Source organism: Phyllostomus discolor, chromosome 11, assembly GCF_004126475.2.
Source record: "Phyllostomus discolor isolate MPI-MPIP mPhyDis1 chromosome 11, mPhyDis1.pri.v3, whole genome shotgun sequence".
Lineage (NCBI taxonomy): Eukaryota > Metazoa > Chordata > Mammalia > Chiroptera > Phyllostomidae > Phyllostomus > Phyllostomus discolor.
In genome coordinates this window covers 54,357,294-54,379,219 of record NC_040913.2, presented here as the reverse complement: position 1 = coordinate 54,379,219, position 21,926 = coordinate 54,357,294, and the positions used below count along the sequence as shown (strand labels likewise).

The window sequence follows — 21,926 nt, the reverse complement described above, 5'->3', positions numbered from 1 at the left end:
AATATACAAAGATGTATATATAAATACAAAAAGACATAAAGACATTCTGACAACCCCATAAAATTTTGATAAGTTTTTCCCTAAGGTCTTTTATACCTCAGTCCGCACTAATGTATTCCATCTCCATTTACCTGATCATTACCCTCCAGTTTGTTCAGCTGGAATCAACATACACTAATTACATAGACATCACAGAGTCCTATTTGTCCTCAGTACCTCCCCAGACAGCAGGGAAATACTATCAAGGGTAGGCATGCTAAGTGATGATTCCCCTCACCTTACTGTCAATCATCCCAGAGTGCTCACAGGAAACCCCACTCAATCTCATTACTGAATCCTAAGGCTAAGACCATAATACTCACCAGGAATCATACTTCAAACAACAGGCTGCCTGGCTAAGATGTGAGTCACAATGACAACTTCCCTGATTTTAGGTTTTGGATTTAACGTAATAAAGATCATGTATTTATCATTTAAATATAACCTTATTGTACACCAACAAAGCAACAAAGTTGTGTAAATTCAATTTAAGAATCTAGATAGGGTACATAGTCAAAAGTTGAAGTACAGAATCAACTCATTTCATTTTAAAAAATTCAAAACTATAACTTTACAGGTTTAATAGATATAGTAATATTTTGCTATTTCTTGTGGACTTACTAGTCTTTTTACTTGAAAAGATGGAGAAAGAGACAGATAACTATATGATTTTATGATAACTCTGTCTATCTAACATGCATTATGATATGGCAATCTGTAAATTCTCAAACTCTCTGCTCCCACTATTGACTAAACCTATGAAGTAGTACTCACCTTCCAATTTAGAAAGTCTTAAGTCACTAAAATCAAACATTTCTCTTTTTTTAATCTCTTAACTTTTCTGGGACTACCAAAAATCACAGTAGATTAGTGGGATACAACTCTAGAATCCATCTCTCCTGCCTTCTAAGCTAATATTAACAAGGCCCTGTTCAACAAATTAAGAAATTCTCCCAAATCAGTCCTCTGCCTAAAATCTAGTGAATTTTTTCAATAGACCTAACTCTACCAGCTTCGAAATCTTATGCAGAGGGCCCTGGCTGGTGTGGCTCAGTGGATTGAGAGCCAGCCTGCAAACCAAAGGGTCAGTTACAATTCCCAGTCAGAGCATATGCCTGGGTTGAGGTCCAGGTCCCCAGTTGGGGGCTTGTGAGAAGCCACTGATCTATGTTTCTCTCACACATGTTTTTCTCCATCTCTTCCTCCTTCCTTTGCCCTCTCTCTAAAATAAATAAATAAAATCTTTTGAAAAAACTGTCAGAATAAACAAGTTCATCAAGATTGCATGATACAAAATCACTATATAAAAATCAATTGTATTTTCATACATTTCCAATTAATAAACATTGAAATAAAAATATAACTATAATTCTAGTAGCATCAGAAAGAACAGTCAAATATTTAGGAGTAAATATAATAAGTACAAAATTTATACCCTGAAAATTGCAAAACATTGTTGAAAGAAATTAAAGCAACCTATCAACCTAAATGAGTTGACCAACATCAAAGTAAATATCCATGTTCATGGATAGGAGGACTTAAAAATATTCAGACAATAATATTTCCCAAATTGATCTACAGATACAACACAATCCCTTTCAAAATCCTAACAGGATACAACCTTTCACTAGGACTATCTTCCCTTCATAAGCCATCCCCTACAATCTTTGAAAAGAATAATTAGGGCCTGGAGAATGACACGTAAAAGATAATTCATGACTTGATAAGAGCCTTAACTCCCATTTTGCTCCCTCGTGCCCTGACCATTTCCCGCAGGAGTACCTTCACTGCTTGTTGACTCTGGCCTCTTGACTTAGATGTAGCTGTACTTTCTCATCAACATATGTGAACAGTTTTCCTGGGTAAAGACTGACTTGGAGACTTTTCTAGATCAGTCTTTACTTCTCAAAGAAAGTAAAAGAACTTTCTCAAAAGAGAAAAAGATGTCATACTATTTTAAGACAATCCAACAATAAGACAACTAGTTAACCTGCAAACCCTCTCTGGAAGCACCTCAGATTCCGAATTAAATATAACAAACATCCTTTAAATGAATGGCTTTGGCCAAAAGCTAGACAGTATCCACTACAGCCAATACTACAACTAACCTTGGGGAGCAGCCATGGGGATCCCAATGAGAACTGAATTTTAACCCTCAGAGAAAGAGGCATAAACGAGTTGGAGATTAGAAGGAAAACTCCTACATAAGGTCACGGTTCTTAAAGATTACATCCTCTGTAACAGAGGGATGTGGGATTATCCGTTTAACTAAGTGGATAAAAGACAAATCCTTAACATTATCTGCTATAGTTCACAGTAAAAAAAAAAGTCTCCTCTGGAAATTAGAAACCACAGCCCTATTCAGAGAGAAGAATGTGTGTGCACTTTCATTTTGATTTTTTCCACTATCCTCATAATTCAGCAACCTTTATATCAAGATATTGATACAAAAATTAGTCCAAGATTAGTGGTATCCTGGAGAGCCCAGTAAAAACGAACATAGTACCCACCCACATGGCCATATCTGTAACCTAAATCATGTTGGAATTCAACAATAAGATTGCAAAAATGAGGTCACAAGCCAAAACCTACACACATGAGCAAGCAATTCACTGTGAAAAAGAGTCAGAAATAAAATAGACACCTAGAAACTTGAAATAATATTATCATAGAACCTTTAAAATAAGTATACTAAAAATAAATAAGACATGAAAGAAGGACTCAGATACGTAAGAAAAACAATATACAAAAACAAAAACAAAAAGGAGATTCAAAAAGGAAAGTAGACCAGCAGATTTTTCAACTGACAGCAAAACGGACAGCAAAGGCAACAAATGCAGCCAAAATAATCATGTGTCAGGCAATTTTCATCATTGCATTTAAAAATATTACATGTGAGGTTGTCGGGAAACAAAGTGTTCACATGGATTCAAAGATTAACCTCCAAAAACTAATTTTAAAAGAGGGGGAAATACAGCATTACAATGGAGAGATCTGGTAAAGCTATCTGAACCAAGTAATCAAGCTTAGCATAACCAGTAGAAGCACCCAATATTATGGACCTCTTGATATGGTATAGTAATAGCATCATTTATGAAGTGTTTGTGTCAAAAAATATTTACTCTGAATATATTTATAAGGAAATAAATCAGACAAATCCAGAATATCTGTAAGTCAACTGGCTTGACATCAAAACATCAACATCATGAAAATAAAACAAAAAAAGGAGAAAGGGTAAAAGGAGCATTTTTTAAAGATTTTATTTATTTCTTTTTAGAGAGAGGGGAAGGGAGGGAGAGAGTTAGAGAAACATCAATGTATGGTTGTCTCTCATGTGGCCCCCACTGGGGACCTGGCCTGCAACCCAGGCACGCACGTGCCCTGACTGGAAATTGAACTGGCAAACCTTTGGTTTGCAGCCCACACTCAATTCACTGAGCTACACCAGCCAGGGCAGGACCATTTTCAATTAAGTGATTAATGAGCCATAATAAGTAAGTGTAGTTCATGAACCTTGACTGAACTGTATAAAAGACATTTGGAGACAACTAAGTAAATTTGAACATGACTTATGTATTAGATTACATTATAAAATTGGTAATTTTCTTAGCTATGGTAGGTATTATAGATATTAAAGAGAATGTCCTTAACCCTCAGAAATGAATACTGAAATATTCGGAGGTAGAATACCACAGTGTCTGTAATTTATTTAGTTATAGAAAGGTTATTTAGAAAACTTATAGAAATGTTATTTAGCAAATTCTTTAGGAAAGAAAGAGAGAAAAGGGAGAGAGGGAAGGAGGAAGGGAAGGAGGGAGGGAGGGAGGGAAAGAGAGAAAGAAAATGTTTATACACAGATATATGTGGATAGAAATATAAAAAATGTGCTAAAATGTTAATAATTGGTAAATCCACATTACGGGTATATAGGTATTCATTGTACCACTGTTCAAGTTTTCATGATGTTGAACAAATACCTAAGAATATAAATGAAGCCCTGGCTGGTGTAGCTCAGTGGATTGAGCACAGATTGGGAACCAAATGGTCGCCAGTTCGATTCCCAGTCAAGGGGGCACATGCTTGGGTTCCAGACCGGGTCCCCAGTGAAGGCCACATGAGAGGCAACCATACACTGATATTTCTTCCCCTCTCTTTCTCCCTACCTTCCTCTCTCTCTAAAAATAAATAAATAAAATCTTTTTTAAAAAATATAAATGAATGGTCAGTAACATGAAAAAATACTCAAAATCAGTATTCATCAGGGAATCTAAATAAAAGCCACAATCAGATAACATGTAATAGCTACTAGCATGGTAAAAATCAAAAGGACTGATATCACCAAGTATAGGCAAATATGTTGAGCAACCTGAACACTCATACATTAACAGTGGGAGTATTGTACTGCACAAACATGTCAGAAAATTGTGGCAGCTTCCCATAAAGTTAAGCATTTGTTTATGGCAAGGGTCAACAAAATACCACTGATTCATAGGCCAAATCCAATCTAAGGACTGTTTGTACAACCCTCAAGCTAATAGTTTTTACATTTTTAAAAGGTTGTGAACATACATATGCACACAAAAAATAAGCAAAGGAGACCATATGTAAAGTCTCTCTGAATTTATTTACTATCCAGACAGATAATATATCTATTATCCAAACAAAAAAAGGTTGCTCAGCCATCATCTATTTTATAACATGACCCAATAACTCCACTTCTCCATATTTACCCCCAAAAATATAAGCACATATTCACAAAAACCTTTCACAAGACTGTTTATAGAAGCCTTGCTCATAGCAGCTAAAAATTGGTGGGGGTATGTGTCTAATTTGACAAGCTGATCCTAAAATTTACATGTAAGAGCAAAGAGACAAGAATACTGAAAGACAATTCTAAATAACATGATGGGGGGGAAGGGAACCAATAGAAAAACCTGCATAATCAAAAGCCAACTTTTTTCCATTAAACATTGTTTGCAAGTTATTTGGCTTTTCTTTTTTGTGTGACTTATCACTTAATAGTTGTAGTAACTGTCAGTCTTTTCCCCTGCTTAACTCTTTAAAAAATTAGCTGTTTTTAACAGCTAATTCAATAAAATTAATAGCATTTAGAATCAACTGTTGCAGTATTTTCCCACTGCAGTAGTATTTACATTTTAATTTGTAAAATTAACATAAAAAGTATATAAGGTTTTTGACTCCAAGTTACATTGAAATGTTCACTTCCTGAAAAAACAAACATTGAAACATTAACAATTCATCTCAATAGCATGCCTTGTTCCTATTACCAATATTGTAAAGCTGATCAGATATAACGGCAACCTTTGTGATTACATGTTAAGGAAGCAAAATATGCTGTTGGAGGAATTCACCTTTTTACTTTCTTGAGACTGAAACAAAAACCAAATAGCAGATTTAGCCCTGTGGCTGAGGCTTAAATTAAACTTTAACCATTCTAACCAACATTATTCTCCTACTTTTCTTAATAGTATCCTTCCAGAAACTGACTTAAAATAGGTCATATTAAGAGGAAGTTTTGACAGAGCATGCACTGCTCCTGTTTTGGGTCCTGGCAAATCTTATCTTAAATTATGTATTATAATCTCTGGTATAGTCACTTCTACTTTCAGACAAAAGTGGCTGAAGGTCTTTAAAATATAAAACTACCCCCTCTGCTTTAGGAAGGATATAAATGACAAAGACTTAAAACTTAGACCAACTCCTCTGAAACTGGTTTTTTCAAGTCTGAAAAGTAACAGTCTACCTCAGAATACAAAGCTAGAAAAGTGAAAATGGGGAAAATTAGTCATGCTATTTGGGGCCAAAACTTACAGAAGTAGATTATTCTATAATATTAGCATTGACATATAAATATATAGAAAAAATAAAAATATAATTTTGTTTGGTATCCATACCAACAGTCACCTCCATGACAACATAACATAGAGAATTAACTATATTTTGGTATGAAAAAAATAGTAAGTGAAAGGCTACTGTCAGACTTGAAATAAAAACAGCAATTTTCCACAATTCAAACATTTTTCTCTCTCAATTTATCGATGAATAAAAATGCCTCCTGAGCTAATACCTTGAAAATAAACACAGGATGAGAAGAGTGAATTTTAAATCTATTAACTAGCTTACTGGTGACACAAACATCTTTCCTGGAGAATTTTGCTGTTAATAAAATACCTTAGTTTACTAATCAAAAAACAGATTAAATAATAACAATTTTATCATTATTCCATGAATATCCTGTGAAGAATATAAACTACTACTGAAACTATCACAGTTAAAACTAATTAGTAAAGAAGACAGAAACCAATATTTTAAAAAATCAATTACATATGCAAAGCAAGTTTATTTAATTGCTTAATCTAATTTCTTTTATGTAAATCTGAATATTTTTAAAGTTCCTGTCAAATAAACTAGATAAATTAACCTTTATTTGGGGAAAATTAGAGTGGCTTATACATCTTTCCATTTTGTTTTTTTAAAAAGTAAGAGTTACAATAAGGCAAAATGAACATACTTTCACATAAAATAAACCACAAAATTAATAATTCTTGTGTTAAATTACTATACAATAAAAGCTGCTGACATTACCAATAGATTTCATCTTCAAAAGTAGTGTGAAGGCATGAAAAACAATAACTTACATTAAAATACAACTACTTACATTTCATTCGATAAAGTTCCAATAATATTACATTATTTTCCCATGGGATTTTTTTCTACTTATTTAGTTCATTGGTGCTTAAAAACAAAGCTTGCTGCACTGAAAAATCCCCAATAAAAGTATATACCATTCAATGCTTTATGCTATACCTTCTTTTGTTCATATCCAATTAGCATTAGCCTATCTTTCATTTATCAGACTTTCAGCTGAACACAGTAAAGCACTCAAGAAAGTTCAACAATTACAGCAGTCCCTTAGTGATGCTGGAACTATGCTATGAGGAATGTGTTCTCATAAGGCAGCATTGTATAAACACTGCATTAATCTTTGACTCTAACTTTCTTCTGCTTTACTTATATCTACTTAGTGACCAGCAATCAGTCTAGCAATTTAATTCTCTTCTAGTTTTTTTTTAAGATTTTATTTATTTCATTTTTAGAGAGAGGGAAAAGGAGGGAGAAAGAGAGGAAGAGAAACATCAATGTGCAAGAGATATATCAATCAGTTGTTCTCACTCACCCCCAGCTGGGGACGTGGTCTACAACCCAGGCATGTGCCCTGACTGGGAATCAAATCTGTGACCTTTTCGTTCACAGGCCAGCACTCAATCCAGTGATCCACACCAGTCAGGGCTCTTCTAGGTATTTTAAGCATTGAAACAAATAGTTAAGACATACATTGAAGACATGATGCTCCCCTTTTGCTTAAAAAGAGAGTGAATAATTAAGTAGATTTCTTTTAATTGTGTGTATACCCTTTTCAGGCCAAGGGAGAAAAAAAACTATATCTCTCTCTCTTTTTTTTATTTGAACAAAATAAGGTGCTGATTCAAATAAAGCTTAAATATACTCACAGAACTAGCATCAACATCACTGTGGATGGCAACTGTCTTAATGCCCATCTTCTTGCAAGTTTTAATAACCTATTTTAAAATATAATTAATGTTATCTATTAATAATGATTCATGTGTAAAGGGATTATAATAATAATAAAATTCATCAAGTAAAACGGAAAAATAAGATTAAAATTCTACTCACCCGACATGCAATTTCTCCTCTATTAGCAACAAGAATTTTATCAAAAGTCTAAAGAGAGAAAATAAGCATTAAAAAAATGTTATTCTCACTTTGGGATGAGAAAACACCAAGTTCCTCTGCAGTTAACACTGGATATGATCCTAATAAACATTATGTCCTAGATTAGTACTAAATACTATATATATGTTCATTTACAACCAGGTTGCTACCAAACTGGTAGGATCTGGCCCTATAATTATTCTGTTAAAGCATCGATTGATTAGGTTCAATAATTCAGAAGTGAACTAAGGAGATATTTATAAATTCTCTTGCCAAAAGATAATCTTCAAATGATATTTCAAGACACTAAAAGCCTTTAGACAAAATTATTTGACAATTGACTCAATTTATTATCTAAATTCAGGGAAACTCTAAGTATTATGAGTTGTTTATCAAAGATGGGTATCATTTATATACCACCTCTACTGGGTTAGGGCAGAGCAATAAACAATATTTTTAATAACTCAGAACAGGTACAAATTATGCCTATATCCAAAGATTCCCAAACTAAGTGGGTTATGCCATTTGAATACAATGTTAAGTTTGAATAGCCATCAAATTTTGAAGCAGCCGAGGCTACATAATAGAAAGTGTAGTTCCATTCTGTAGTTCCATTTCTAAATTCTAAGCCCAGTTTTGCCACTAATGACCTATTTGACCTTAAGAAGTCAATCTCTGGGACTTCTGGCCAAGATGGAGGCATAGATAGACACACTGTGCCTCCTCGAACAATCAAAAGAAGGACAACAAAAATTTAAAAACAAAAAACAGACTTCCAGCCAAGATGGGGGCATAGGTAGACACACTGTGCCTCCTCACACAACCAAGATAGAGACAACAACAATTTAGAAACAGAATAACAACCAAAACTGACAGAAAACTGATCTGAATGGAAGTCGGACAACCAAGAAAATAGACACATTCATACAGACCCATATGGGCAGCTGGGTGTGGATCCCAGGTCATGGCATAGAGAGCAGAGAGCATTGGGACCAGGTGTGTGAGGCATCCGGGGCACGCAAGACCGAAGCAGGCAGACCCTGAATGCGCAAGTAGCAGCTGGCAGACCCTGGCCGAGAGATGGCAAATGGCACACCCAGCCAGGCAGCGATTGTGGAGCAAGGCACTGCGCATAACCCAGGATCACAATGCTGGAAAATAGAGCCTTGGGGCACTGATTGTGGACACCTATGGGGATTGAGGAGCAGGGAGGGACTCCTAGCCTCACACGAGATGGTCCTTGGAGGGTCCCACAGTGTGCACAAGCCCACCCACATGGGAACTGGCACCAGAGGTGCCCAGTTTGCTTGGGGGGAGCAGCAGAAGGGACTGAGGGCCCACAAACAGCGGAGCAAGGGCCATTGGTCCCTCTCAGATCCCGCCCCCACAAACAACGTCACAACCCAGCAACTGGGGTGCCCCACCCTGGTGAACACCTAAGTCTCCACCCCGCATACGTGACAGGCACAACCAGACCAAAGGGGGGGAAAAAGATAGCTTAAACAGAATTGCAAGCCTCACAAGCACTACTTTTAAGTGACTAAGAGATAGCCAACCTATCAGATGAACAGTTCAAAGCACTGGTGATCAGGATGCTCACAGTATTGGTTGATTTTGGTCACAAATTAGATGAAAAAATGAAAGCTACAATAAGTGAAATGAAGAAAAATGCACAGGGAACCAATAGTGATGGAATGAAGGCTGGGTCTCACATCAATGGAGTGCACCAGAAGGAAGAAAAAAACAAACAACCAGAAAAGAATGAAGAAATAAGAATTCAAAAAAATGAGGAGAGGCTTAGGAACCTCCAGGACATCTTGAAATGTTCCAACATCCGAATTATAGGGGTACCAGAAGTAGAAGGGGAAGAGCAGCCAGTGGAAAACTTATTTTAACAAATAAAGAACTTCCCCATTCTGGCAAAGGAAACAGACTTCCAGAAAGTCCAGGAAGCTCAGAGAGTCCCAAAGAAGGTGGACCCAAGAAGGAACATACCAAGGCACACCATAATTACATTAGTCAAGGTAAAAATGAAAGAGAGAATCCTAGAAGCAGCAAGAGATAAGGAGACAGTAACCTACAAAGGAGTTTCCATCAGACTCTCAGCTGATTTCTCAAAAGAGACCTTTCAGGCAAGAAGGGGCTGGAAACAAGTATTCCAAGTCATGAAAGGGAAGGACCTACATCCAAGATTGCTCTATCCAGCAAAGCTTTCATTTAGCATGGAAGGGCAGATAAAGTACTTCTCAGATAAGGTCAAGTTAAAGGAGTTCATCATCACCAAGCCCTTATTATATGAAATGTTAAAGGGATTTACCTAAGAAAAAGAAGATAAAAAAACATGAATAATAAAATGACAGCAAACTCACAATTATTAACAACCATACCTAAAACAAAAACAAAAAGAAACTTATCAAACAACTAGAACAGGAACAGAATCACAGAAATGGAAATCACATGGAGGGTTAGCAACAGGGGAGTGGGAGGAGGAGTGAGGGGGAAAAGGTACAGAGAATAAGTAGCATAGATGGTAGGTAGAAAATAGACAGGGGGAGGGCAAGAATAGTGTGGAAAATGTAGAAGCTAAAGAGCTTATGACACATGGACATGAACTAAAGTGGGGAATGTGAGTGAGAGAGGGTGTGCAGGGTGGAGGGGAATGAAGGGGGGAAGTGGGACAACTGTAATAGCATAATCAATAAAATATATTTAAAAAAATAAAAAAATAAAAACAAAAAACCAGAACGGGCAGAATATTAAACTATATGGAAGTCTGACAACCAAGGAGTTAAAGAAGAAACATTCATCGAGACAACTAGCGGGAGCAGAGATGGGCAGCCAGGCGGAGAGAACTTGCAGCAAGGTGGTGGCTGAGGACCGGGGTGGGCAAGGCCACGGCTGGTGGACCCAGTGAGACAGTGGTTTATAGACTGAGCGGACCCACATTCACATGCAGATAACCTGGGAGAAACAACTAGGGAGCTAGACAGACTGCACAACCCAGAGCCCCAGCGTGGGGAAACAAAGTCTCAAACCACTGATTGTAAAACACCTATGGGGGTTGAGGTGCCAGGAGAAACTCCGTGCCTCACAGGAGAGTTTGTTGGAGAGACCCACAGGGTCCCAGAATGTGCACAAACCCTCCCATGTGAGTCAGCACCAGAAGTGCCCAATTTGCTTGTAGGAAGTGGAGGAAGATACTGAAACTCGGCAGAGAATGGAACAAGAGCCATTGTTCCCTCTCGGACCCCTTCCCCACATACAGCATCACAACACAGCCATGTGGGTTACCCCGCCCAGGTGAACACCTAAGGCTCTGCCCCTCACTAAGTAACAGGCATGTCAAGACAAAAAAAAGAAGTGGTCCAAACGAAAGAACAGATCAAAGCTCCAGAAAAAATACAGCTAAGGGACAAAGAGATAGCCAACCCATCAGATGCACAGTTCAACACACTGGTGATTAGGATTGCTCACAGAATTGGTTGAATTTGGTTGTAAAATGACAACAAACTCACAGACATCAACAATGGAACCTAAAAAAAACTAAAACAAAAACTAAGCAAACAACTAGAACAGGAACAAATTCACAGAAATGGAGATCTCATGGAGGGTTATCAGCAGGGGAGGGAGAGGGGGGAGTTGGAGGAAAAGGTACAGGGAATAAGAAGCATCAATGGTAGGTACAAAATAGACAGTGGAAGGTTAAGAACAGCATGGGAAATGGAAAAGCCAAAGAACTTATATGTAAGACCCATGGACATGAACTAAAGGCAAGGAATGATGGTGGGAGGGGGAGTACATTGTGGAGAGGAATAAAAGGGAGAAAAAATAGGACAACTGTAATAGCATAATCAATAAAATATATTAAGATTTTTTTAAAAAGAAAATATTTTTTGAATACTTACTTTTTCATTAGAATAAGAGTCCGCTGAACAGAGACTACGAGTCACCATTAAGTGGTGTCTTGAATAGTGTGAAGCATGCTACAAAAAAGAAAGTGAAATAAATTACAGATATTTGAATGGGCTTCAAAAATACCTTTTCAGGGTAATATTTGCAGTATGCTTCTGGCTAATATGTTTTATTAGCCAGAAGCTATATAGATCATTCTAAGCAATATGTCATAACTATGAAAGGTAAATCATAACTACAGACAAATTCCCTTGGCACACAAGAGAAACAAAGGCATCAAAACAATCTCCAGAAAAGTTTAAGAGTCAGTGGATCAAATAAAATGTATAGAAAGGGGCCTGACCAGTGTTGTTCAGTTGGTTGGAGCATTGTCCTACAAAGCAAGAGACCACTGGTTCAATTCCCAGTTGTGGGCTCATGTATGAGAGGCAACTGATCGATGTTTCTCTCTCACATCAAAGTTTCTCCCCCTTTCCTTGTCCCTCCCTTCATCTTTCTCTAAAAATAAATAAAATCTTTTTTAAAAAGTGAAAAGGTTATCTAATAGTCAAGTTTACTTCTAATTCATTATTTGTAAATGTTTATGGGCAGAAAACATTTTTAAGGACTTAAAACATTAAGGATAACTACTAATAAAAGTTATAGGCCAGGTTTAAGAAAGCAATTTACCCAATAGCCACTGATAGAGCTAGACCCAAAAAGGAAGGAGGGAGGGAGGGAGCAAAGATATAAACTTTCTAAAAGGGTAAGAAGTCAAATAAAAAGTAAAATGTTTTTATAACATTTTAAAATGAACCCAAAGATTTATACAATTATGTTGCAAAGTATCAGTCACCAAATTCCAAATTCCAAAATGTAATCTCTATACAAAAGTGAAAGTAATAAATACTAAAGATACACTTTACAAAATAAAGACTATACCACAAGTAAAAGACTAGTGAAGAAAATGGACTGAAAATGAGAAAAAAATTGACTTTATTATTGTGTCTCTTTTATTTTTGTATTGTAGTTTTATTACCATTTAGTCCCCTTACAACCCCCTTCCCCACCACCACATTGTGTCCCTTTTAAAGACCAAAACTTACTGTCCTATTCCTCCAAGCACCCTCATAAATTCAAGAGTGTTAGCCTCAATTTAAAAAATGAGAAAACTGAGTCTGGAGAATTTTAATTTTTCAAAAGTCATTGGGCTAGGCTATAATGGTTACAAGATATAAGCATAGGCCTGTTAAAAGCATTGTGAAATTTTTTATTTTGAGATAATAAAAATTGTGGCACCTCCCACTGTAACACTAATGTCTATGTAAAGGCATGATTGGGGTGAAAAAACAATAATTTATCAAGAGGGTCTCACCACTTCCTCTGTGTTCATATAAAAATTCAGTCTTTCATTGCCTTTAGCATAAGAGTTATAATTCAGCAACTTTTCTCTTACATCAAATTTAATAGGCTGAAGGACACTCCTTTCCCTAAAAATCATGTCTTGTGTTTACAGCCTCTTCCAATGCAGAAAATAAACTTGAGGAATGAAAAGCGATATCTCTGGGAATTTCTCACATTTATTCTGCTGCAAGGTAATACTAGGATATTTACACAAGAAAGTAAATAGCATACCAGCTTCCTATCAATTTTATATAATGAAACACAAAATAGTTTACACTTTTACAAATTCTCACTAATACTGTAAGGTACATAATGGTCTGTTGCAGGAACATGTCAAAAGGCAAAAATCAGCCCTGGCTGATGTGGCTACATGGATTGAGTGCTGACCTGCAAACCAAGTGGTTGTCAGATTGATTCCCAGTGAGGGCACATGCTTGGGTTGCAGGTCAGGTCTCCAGTTGGGGGCATTTGAGAGGTAACCGACAGATGAATCTCTCACACATCAATGTTTCTCTTCCCTCCTTTCTCCTTCCCTTCCCCTTTCTCTAAAGATAAATAAATAAAATCTTTTTAAAAAAAACCATACATGTGTATTTAATCTTTAACAAATAAAGGGTATAACTGATTCCTGGTGGCAAAAATGAAATGTAAGTCTTCCAGAGACAAAACACAATATGAGATAAACATTTTAGGTATTTTAATTAGCTTTGGAGAGTGAGAATTAACAGTGATGTTTTACCTCTGGGGAAGAGAACACTTAGAAAAGCAGCAGCATACCACCTGGGAAAGAAGTGTGGGAGAAAAAGTCAAGAACCTCACTTCTAATCCTAGCTGAGCTTGACACAATTTCAATGATTTGAGCAAACTACTTTAACCCCTTTACTCTCTGCTAAAAAATTCAAGATGAGATTACTTTTCTCTAAGGTCCATTACTAACCAAAATCACTTACTCAAAAAACAAAAGCTTAGTACAGGGATATTTAACATGAGCAAGCATTTGACAACTGAAGGATGCAGTTATTCCAATCTCAACATTTGGACCAAGAAAATGGTGACACAGATCTCACCTACTGCTCAATTACTCTGAGGGTAACAAACCAATAAACACCCAAAGCTACCTGGTGAAAATAATACTAATTACAGTTAACCATTCAACAACGTGGAGATTAAGGACACCCATGCCTACACAGTCAAAGATCCATGGTTGACTTTTGACTCTAGAGTCTGTGCTTGGCATCCAGACAGCCTACCTACCTCAGATGTTTTCCATCTGTGGTTGGGAATACAAAAATACTGTTTCCCAGCTGCAGTTGGTTGACTATTCGGACTCAAAACCCCTGTACAAAGGGCCAACTGTGAAATAATAATAATCTGAGGGCCAACTTGAAAATAATCTGAGTATAAGTGGACCCACAGAGTTCAAACCCACGTTGCTCAAGGGACAACTGTACATAGGGTCTAATAAATATGTGTTATACATTAGTTTCTAGGATAAAAACCTCAGGACTCTATCTCATTAAGATGAACCCATGAAGAATGGGCTAAGCTAAATTTGGCCTAACAGGAGACGGTTTCTATTGGCAGAAATACTCAGAAATATCTAAGTGGCCAAGCTCTAAGAAATGTTTGGGTCCGCTGACTCTATGTATTTACTTTCAGAAAAACTATGAATAACATATAACATCTGTACCACAAACTTCTTAAAACTAAATCAACTCCATAATAAGTTACAACTGGCCAAAATGTACATGATTTAACATTATACCTAATTGCTCAAAACTTGTTTTCTTGGATCTTTTTATTAGTATTTAAAAATACTTGGTTCTGAAGATCTAACAAACTACCATATTTTACCACCGTTATCAAAAAAGAAAACATAGAGTTTGTACACATATGAATTTGTGATAATGTGGCCCCAAATTTTATAAAACATGGACACCCCTGGTTAGCCAAGTAACTAGAAGTAGAAATGGTATAAGCAGACAAAACTGTAACAGCACAACAACTATGGAGAAACAAGGGTTTGGGACTTTCCCACAGTGAGCCTGAACTGGTTTGTAGTTGGCCCATAAAAGTTCCTTGTTCCTGTTTACTCCTATTGCACTTTCATGGAAATTCAAAGTTATAAGGAACACAGTTCAAAAATCAGACAATTTTGTAGAGCTATAACAATTTTTTTATGCATGGGACAAGTTAGCAGAAATCTGCTAATTTGGACTTATACACAGAATTTCAGTGTTTATTGTTTTTGTTGAGCATGTAAGAAACTGGCTATATGCCCAGTCCAAAATTCTTTTAAAATACTTCCAAGAAACAGTAGTTTGAGGAAAAACTTTAATGAACTCTATTTATTTATAAAGACTATATAGCCTGTCACAACCAAAAGGAGAAAGAAGGGTCAGCATATACAGAATGACTTCCCCATAGCATGCTGCATTGTTTTCTCCTGCAAGAATAAAGATTTCCCACATTTTCCACAATTAGAAAAGAAATGCCTGCCAACACATGGGAAGTAGCATGACCTTCAGAGTCACAAGATCTGGATCAACTCTTTGCTCCACTGCTTTATAGCTATGCAACATTGAGTAAATAATTTCTCTAGACTCCATCTGCTTTCCTACACCTCCCCTGCTTCCCTACAGTTGTTAAAAAGATCAAATGATCCTTCGTAAACTGTGAAGTACCAAGGAAATGTAAGGTATTACACAAACTAAATCCAATTGTACAGGAAAAATGTCCTTCTTTCTTAAAATTATACCAGACCATTTGGAAGTGAGCATTAAAGGAATACTATATGAATTAAGAGATCTGGTCTAGACTCAGACAGATTCTGACTTGGGTTTGAATGTTGGCTCTAACATTTGTTTAATATAAAGGAAATTTCCTCATACATAAACTGGGAATGATAACAGTACTTATCTAGGATATAGGCTACTATAAGGATTAAATGAAAATGTGTAAAATGCCTATCACAGTTCTGTATATATTACAGTAAGCATACAATAATTGCTAACCAAAAAGAGGAGGCTGAATGTACACCTTCTGACCAAATAGGATGCATGCCTTCCAGCCATTGCAAACAGGGAGATGAATATCCTTTTCTAAACTAAGATACACCTACTTTCACATTCTAGACATGACCTCACGTGACAACCCAAACTGATAAATTCAGTAGCAATTATCTTTTCTTAAAACATATTTTCTTGATTATACTAGCACAGTTGTCCCATTTTCCCACTTGCCCCCCTTTATTCCCCTCCACTCTGCACACCCCCTCCCACCATCATTCCCCGCCTTTAGTTCATGCCCATGGGTCTTACATATAAGTTCTTTGGCTTCTCCATTTCCCATACTGTTCTTAACCTCCCACTGTCCTTTTTGTACCTACCATTGATGCTTCCTATTCCCTGTACCTTTTCCCCTAACACCCCCTTTCCTTCCCCCGCTGATAACCCTCCATGAGATCTCCATTTCTGTGAATTTGTTCCTGTTCTGGTCGTTTGCTTAGTTCGTTTTTTATTTAGTTTTTTCTTAGGTTCCGTTGTTGATGTCTGTGAGTTTGTTGTTATTTTACTGTTTGTATTTTTTATCTCTTTCTTAGATAAGTCCCTTTAAAATTTCACATCATAAGGGCTGGGTGATGATGAACTCCTTGAACTTGACCTTATGTGGGAAGCACTTTATCTGACCTTCCATTCTAAATGATAGTTTTGGTGGACAGAAGAATCTTGGATGTAGGTTCTTGCCTTTGATGACTTGGAATACTTCTTTCCAGCTCCTTCTTGCCTACAAGGTCTCTTTTGAGAAATCAGCTGACAGTCAGATGGGAACTCCTTTGTAGATAACTGTCTCCTTTTCTCTTGCTGCTTTTAAGATTCTCTCCTTATCTTTCATCTTGGGTAATGTAATTATGGGGAACCTTGGTGTGTTCCACCTCAGGTCCAACATCTTTGGGACTCTCTGGACTTCCTGGACTTCCTGAAAGTCTGTTTCCTTTGCCAGGTTGGGGAAGTTCCCCTTCCTCATTTTTTTTCAAATAAGTTTTCAATTTCTTGCTCTTCCTCTTCTCCTTCTGGCACCCCTATGATTCGGATGTTGGAACGTTTAAAGTTGTTCCTGGAAGTTCCTAAGCTCTCCTCATTTTTTTGGCTTCTTGTTTCTTCATTCTTTTCTGGTTGAATGTTTGTTTCTTTCTTCCTCCTGGTCCACACCATTGATTTGAGTCCTGGTTTCCTTCCCATCACTGTTGGCTCCCTGTACATTTTCCTTTATTTCAGTTTTCATTGCCTTCATTTTTTCCTCTAATTTGCAACCATATTCAACCAATTCTGTGAGCACCCTGATTACCAGTGTTTTGAACTGTGAACCTCATATGTTGGCTATCTCTTCATTGCTTAGTTGTATTTTTTTCTGGAATTTTGATCTGTTCTTTCATTTGGGCCATTTTTTTTTGTCTCAGCAGGTCTGTTATGTAGTGAGGGGCAGAGCCTTAGGTGTTCACCAGAGCAGGGCAACCCATGTTGCTGATGCTGTATGTGGGGGAGGGGTCCAAAAAGGAACACTGTTGCTTGTTTAGCTCTCTGCCAGCTTTCAGTCACTTCCACTGCTACCCACAATCAAATTGGGCCCTTCTGGTGCTGATTCCCAGGTGGGTGGGTTTGTGTGCATTCTAAGGCCCTGTGGGTCTTTCCAATGAACTCTCCTATGAGGCTGGGAGTCTCTCCCTCTGCCTCAACCCCACAGGTTTTTTCAGTCAGAGTTTTTGAGGCTTTATTTTCTGGCACTAGAACCCTGGGTTACACAGTCTATCTCGCTGCCCAGTTCTCCACCTGGTTTATCTGGATGTAAATGTGGGACCACCCTGTCCGCCGGCCACCTCCTTGCCTGTTCCAGTCTTCCAGCCCCACCTTGCTGTGAGTCCTCTCCACCCCGCTGCCCATCTCCACTCCTCCTACCTGTCTGAATGAGTGTTTCTTCTTTAACTCTTTGGTTGTCGGACTTTCATACAGTTTGATTTCCTGGCAGTTCTGATTGTTTTTTTGTTTTTTAATTTGTTGTTGTCCTTCTTTTGCTTGAGTAAGGAGACACAGTATGTCTACCTATGCCTCCATCTTAGCCCAAAGTCCTCAGTAGCAATTATCTTAACGAATAATTCGAACACTCGTTCTGCAAAATACTACTGTTGCTCTTACCACACCCACAGAAGCATTCAAGTAAATATACTAAAGCAATTCTGTTAACAGGTTAACTCCTTATCAAGATGCACTCTGCTTTGAAGAAACTATCCCCAAAACTGTGAGTTGAAGGAGCCGTAAATTGATCTCACCAAGGTAAAAGTTCAGTAAACTCTAGCAATTACTGAAAATCCAACATTCTGTGTGTACTGAAAAATGTAGACAGAAGAAAAAATTGAGTGTTTAAATAGAATGTTTTGTAAATGCTGATACAGAAACAAATAAGACTAAATTGTGAACTCTACAACCCTGTCTGGGTCCCTCAGTTAGTTGGAGTGTCTTCATGTACACACACACACAAAAAATGGTTTGCAGGTTTAGTTCCTGGTCTGGGCACATACCTAGATTGCCAATTCGATCCCTGGTCTGTGCACATATGGGAGGCAATGAATTGATGTTTCTCTCTCACCTCGATATTTCTCTCTCTCCCTCTCTCTCTCTCTCTCTCTCTCTCCTCCCCTCTCACTCTGTCTTTCTCTCTAAAAATCAATAAACATATCCTTGGGTGAAGATAATAAGTAAATATCTATATATGTATATACATATATATATATAATAAATGCTGCATATACCCTAGAAGCAAGCCAATTCTGCCAACTGGCTAAAAGAATGGTTAGAATTCTCTAGACTAAAGTCTAGAGTTAACAGTTGCTTTCTACAATAACCAACCAAATGGCTTGCAGAGGTGGAGGGACAGATGGGAGGCATAAAATCTTCAAAAAGTTCTGCTTCAAACATAGACTCTGTGGGGCATATTTCAAGTTCACATATGAGAAGCATGGAGAGAAACTAAGTAGCAACTCAATTTCCCCTAATGCAATAGTGAACTTCTGAGATTGTCCCCACCCCCAGGAGGAATTCTTTACTGGTAAAAGTAACTCCCTACTCTAGTCAGTATTGTCACACATTCAGCTACACTAATTGTGTCAAGCTGAGCACAGAGAAATAGACAAGATGCAGTCTCTGGCAACACACTGAAAGGGAGAAACAGGGTAAGAAATCAAAGCTTAGATATCCTACAGCAGGGGTGTCAAAGTCATTTTCACCAGGGGCCACATCAGACTCGTGGTTGCCTTCAAAGGGCCAAATGTAATTTTAGGACATGTATAAATGTAACTACTCCTTAACAGTTCAACAAGAGCTCAGTGCTGCCACAGGTAGAAACAAAGTGCCAGGCCAGATAAAACAAGGTGGAGAGCCAGATTCGGACCACAGGCCTTGTGTTTGCCACCTGTGTCCTACTGTAAATGCATAACAAGTGTATAGCAGTAAGTACAGTAACAACTTTCCTCTCTCTTAGCTTCTCCAATCTCAAATATGTTACATGGCTTCCCATTGCTATAAGATAAACACCAAACCTAACAGCATGGTCTACAAGGCCCAACATGGTTTGACTCATACCTCTCCAGCACCATCTAGTCTCTGCACCTGAGCCCCAGATTTTTCTCAGTTCTATCTTATCATTCCCTCTGGCCACAGGTAATGTTCTTTCACATATAAGATTCATCTCTTCTCTCTTTGCCTAGAAAAGTTATTTTCTCCTTCAAAATTTGTTTCCTTCCAAAGGAGAACACTCCCTTACCTTGGGTAGTACAGTATGATTAAGAGCATAGATCCTGGAGTTCTACATCCCAGCTCTGCCATTTACTAGTTCTGTAGTTTTGAGCAAGTTGTATACTACTGTGTGCTTCAATTTCTTCATCTGTATATGGGGTTATACGGCTGTTGTGAGGACTAAATAAATTCAAGTAAAACATCATAACAGTATCTAGGACATAGAGCTCAAAATATTGACTTGGTCAAGTCCTCTCTTCTATTTTCTTATAGCACCAGGACCTCTCCATAGAACCATAGAGGAAGTGTTCCATAAAGATTTATTGGGTGGGAAATAGCTGAAGCAAAGTGACTTGTCTAATTAATGTCATACAAAACTTTATCTATGTAAGCTCAAAGCCCATACTTTTCTACTACACCATGGTGCCTACTGTGTAAATGCATAAAAGTCTTACAACTACTACTAATGTAGTCAAGAAAGATTAAAAGGTTAAAAACAACAAAAATTACAGCCCTGGCTAGGTGGGTCAGTTGGTTGGAGCATTGTCCTTGCAGCAAAAGTTTGCAGGTTCATTCTCTGACCAGGGCACACACCTAGGTTGCAGGTTCCATCCCTGGCTAGGGGACATATGGGGAAGGGGGAGGGGGTCACCCAATCAATGTTTCCATCTCCCTTTCTCTCTAAAATCAATAAATATATCCTCAGATGAAGATTTAAAAATTTAAACAATAAAAATTATAAAACAATAAATTGTGTGCCAACACAAAAACATTGTGTTCTTTGAGAGGGCATTCTGAAGGTCACACTAAGCTAATACAAGTCAGAAAGAAAATACAGGTGCAGGCTTCCAAGTCACAAGCAGCTCCAGCTCTCACTTGCTCACCTGGGTTCCTTCCTCTTTAACAAAGTAGGATGTACCAGGTAACCTCGAAATGTCTTCCAATTCCAAATTTCAATGACAATAAATCAAGTTATTTGTCAATTTTTTAATATTTATTAAAGGAAGTGTAACAAGCAGACTGAACCGGGTGGCGAGTGGTTTTCAGGGAGACCTTCATTTTAAAAACTTTGTTCAAGTGACTTAATAAACCCTATTAACAAAGTAAGTTAGGAAGTCTTTGCTCAGAAATTCTGAGTCTACATGTTGAGAAAAGCGTTAATAGCCACACACAAACACTCCAATATATGAGTCAAGATTGCCACTGTGAAACCCTAGGACATACAGAACAGTGGCAAAAAAATGCGTTTAAAATGTGTTTTAGGAAAGTACAAAAATCAGGCTGACCACTACATAGAAAAGAAAATTTAATTCACAGGATACATGCTGTATACTGTGATATAATACAATTAAAAAAGGCTTTCAACTCAAACTTAAAAGCAGTAACAATCTTGACATCGTATGATACTTTTTAAAAGTTGAGATAAACTCACAACTCTAACTGTATATCAGCAGCAATCCACAGTGTCCCTTCAAAGAAAGGATGAGGCAAAATAAAATGGAAACTGTAAGGACCATTAAAAATACACCCTGGAAAGCTCAAGACAAGTCAAAATCTTAAGGCTCAAAGGAAATGCAGGTACATTACTGCCTAGATCTGTCAGTCAGTCCCTGGGAGAGGGCAGGAAAAAATACCAGCGGGCTCCCTGGGCCCGTCTGCCCGCCACGATCCTCCGAGTAAGGGACTCTTGCTGTGTCCTGCTCCAACGCGAACTCCGGAGGGAAAGGGAGTTAGCTGCCCGGACCACCGAGGAATCAGGGCCACGTATGTCGATCGGCTGCCACCTGGGCGCTCTCCGTGGCCCAGGCCACTGAGAGGCAGGGCGGGGCTGGACGCCCAGTAAAGCCCAGGCCTCTGGGAGCCCCGTCGCTCCTCACCTTCAGGGTCCACAGCGCTACTCTCCGCATCAGCTGCTGCGGCGATCGCTGCCCACGCTGTCCCGCCGCGATCAGCGATCCCACGCTCACCCAAAGCCCCGCCATAGTCGCTCCCACCGACTAGTGCTAGGATGACCTCTCACCTCGCCGAAAGGGGCGGAAAAGGGGAGCG

At 38.0% G+C, this 21,926-nt stretch overlaps 1 protein-coding gene across 2 annotated transcripts in view; it reads right to left on the bottom strand.

Moving 5' to 3' along the window:
* PCCA (propionyl-CoA carboxylase subunit alpha) overlaps positions 1-21,922 on the bottom strand; it is a 488,979-nt gene extending 467,057 nt beyond the window's left edge. Inside the window, exons 1-4 of one of the 2 annotated variants that reach the window (XM_028526281.1) lie at positions 21,755-21,922; positions 11,700-11,777; positions 7,756-7,803; positions 7,572-7,640 (exon numbers count right to left, since the gene is read on the bottom strand). Coding sequence is in view for 1 of the 2 variants with exons in the window: in XM_028526274.2 (XP_028382075.1) it covers positions 7,572-7,640; positions 7,756-7,803; positions 11,700-11,777; positions 21,755-21,859 (300 nt within the window). In the remaining variant the exon portion in view is untranslated. The remainder of the gene's footprint in view (positions 1-7,571; positions 7,641-7,755; positions 7,804-11,699; positions 11,778-21,754) is intronic. The other variant, XM_028526274.2, reaches the window with a different exon arrangement.
* Between the last annotated feature and the right edge of the window lie 4 nt (positions 21,923-21,926).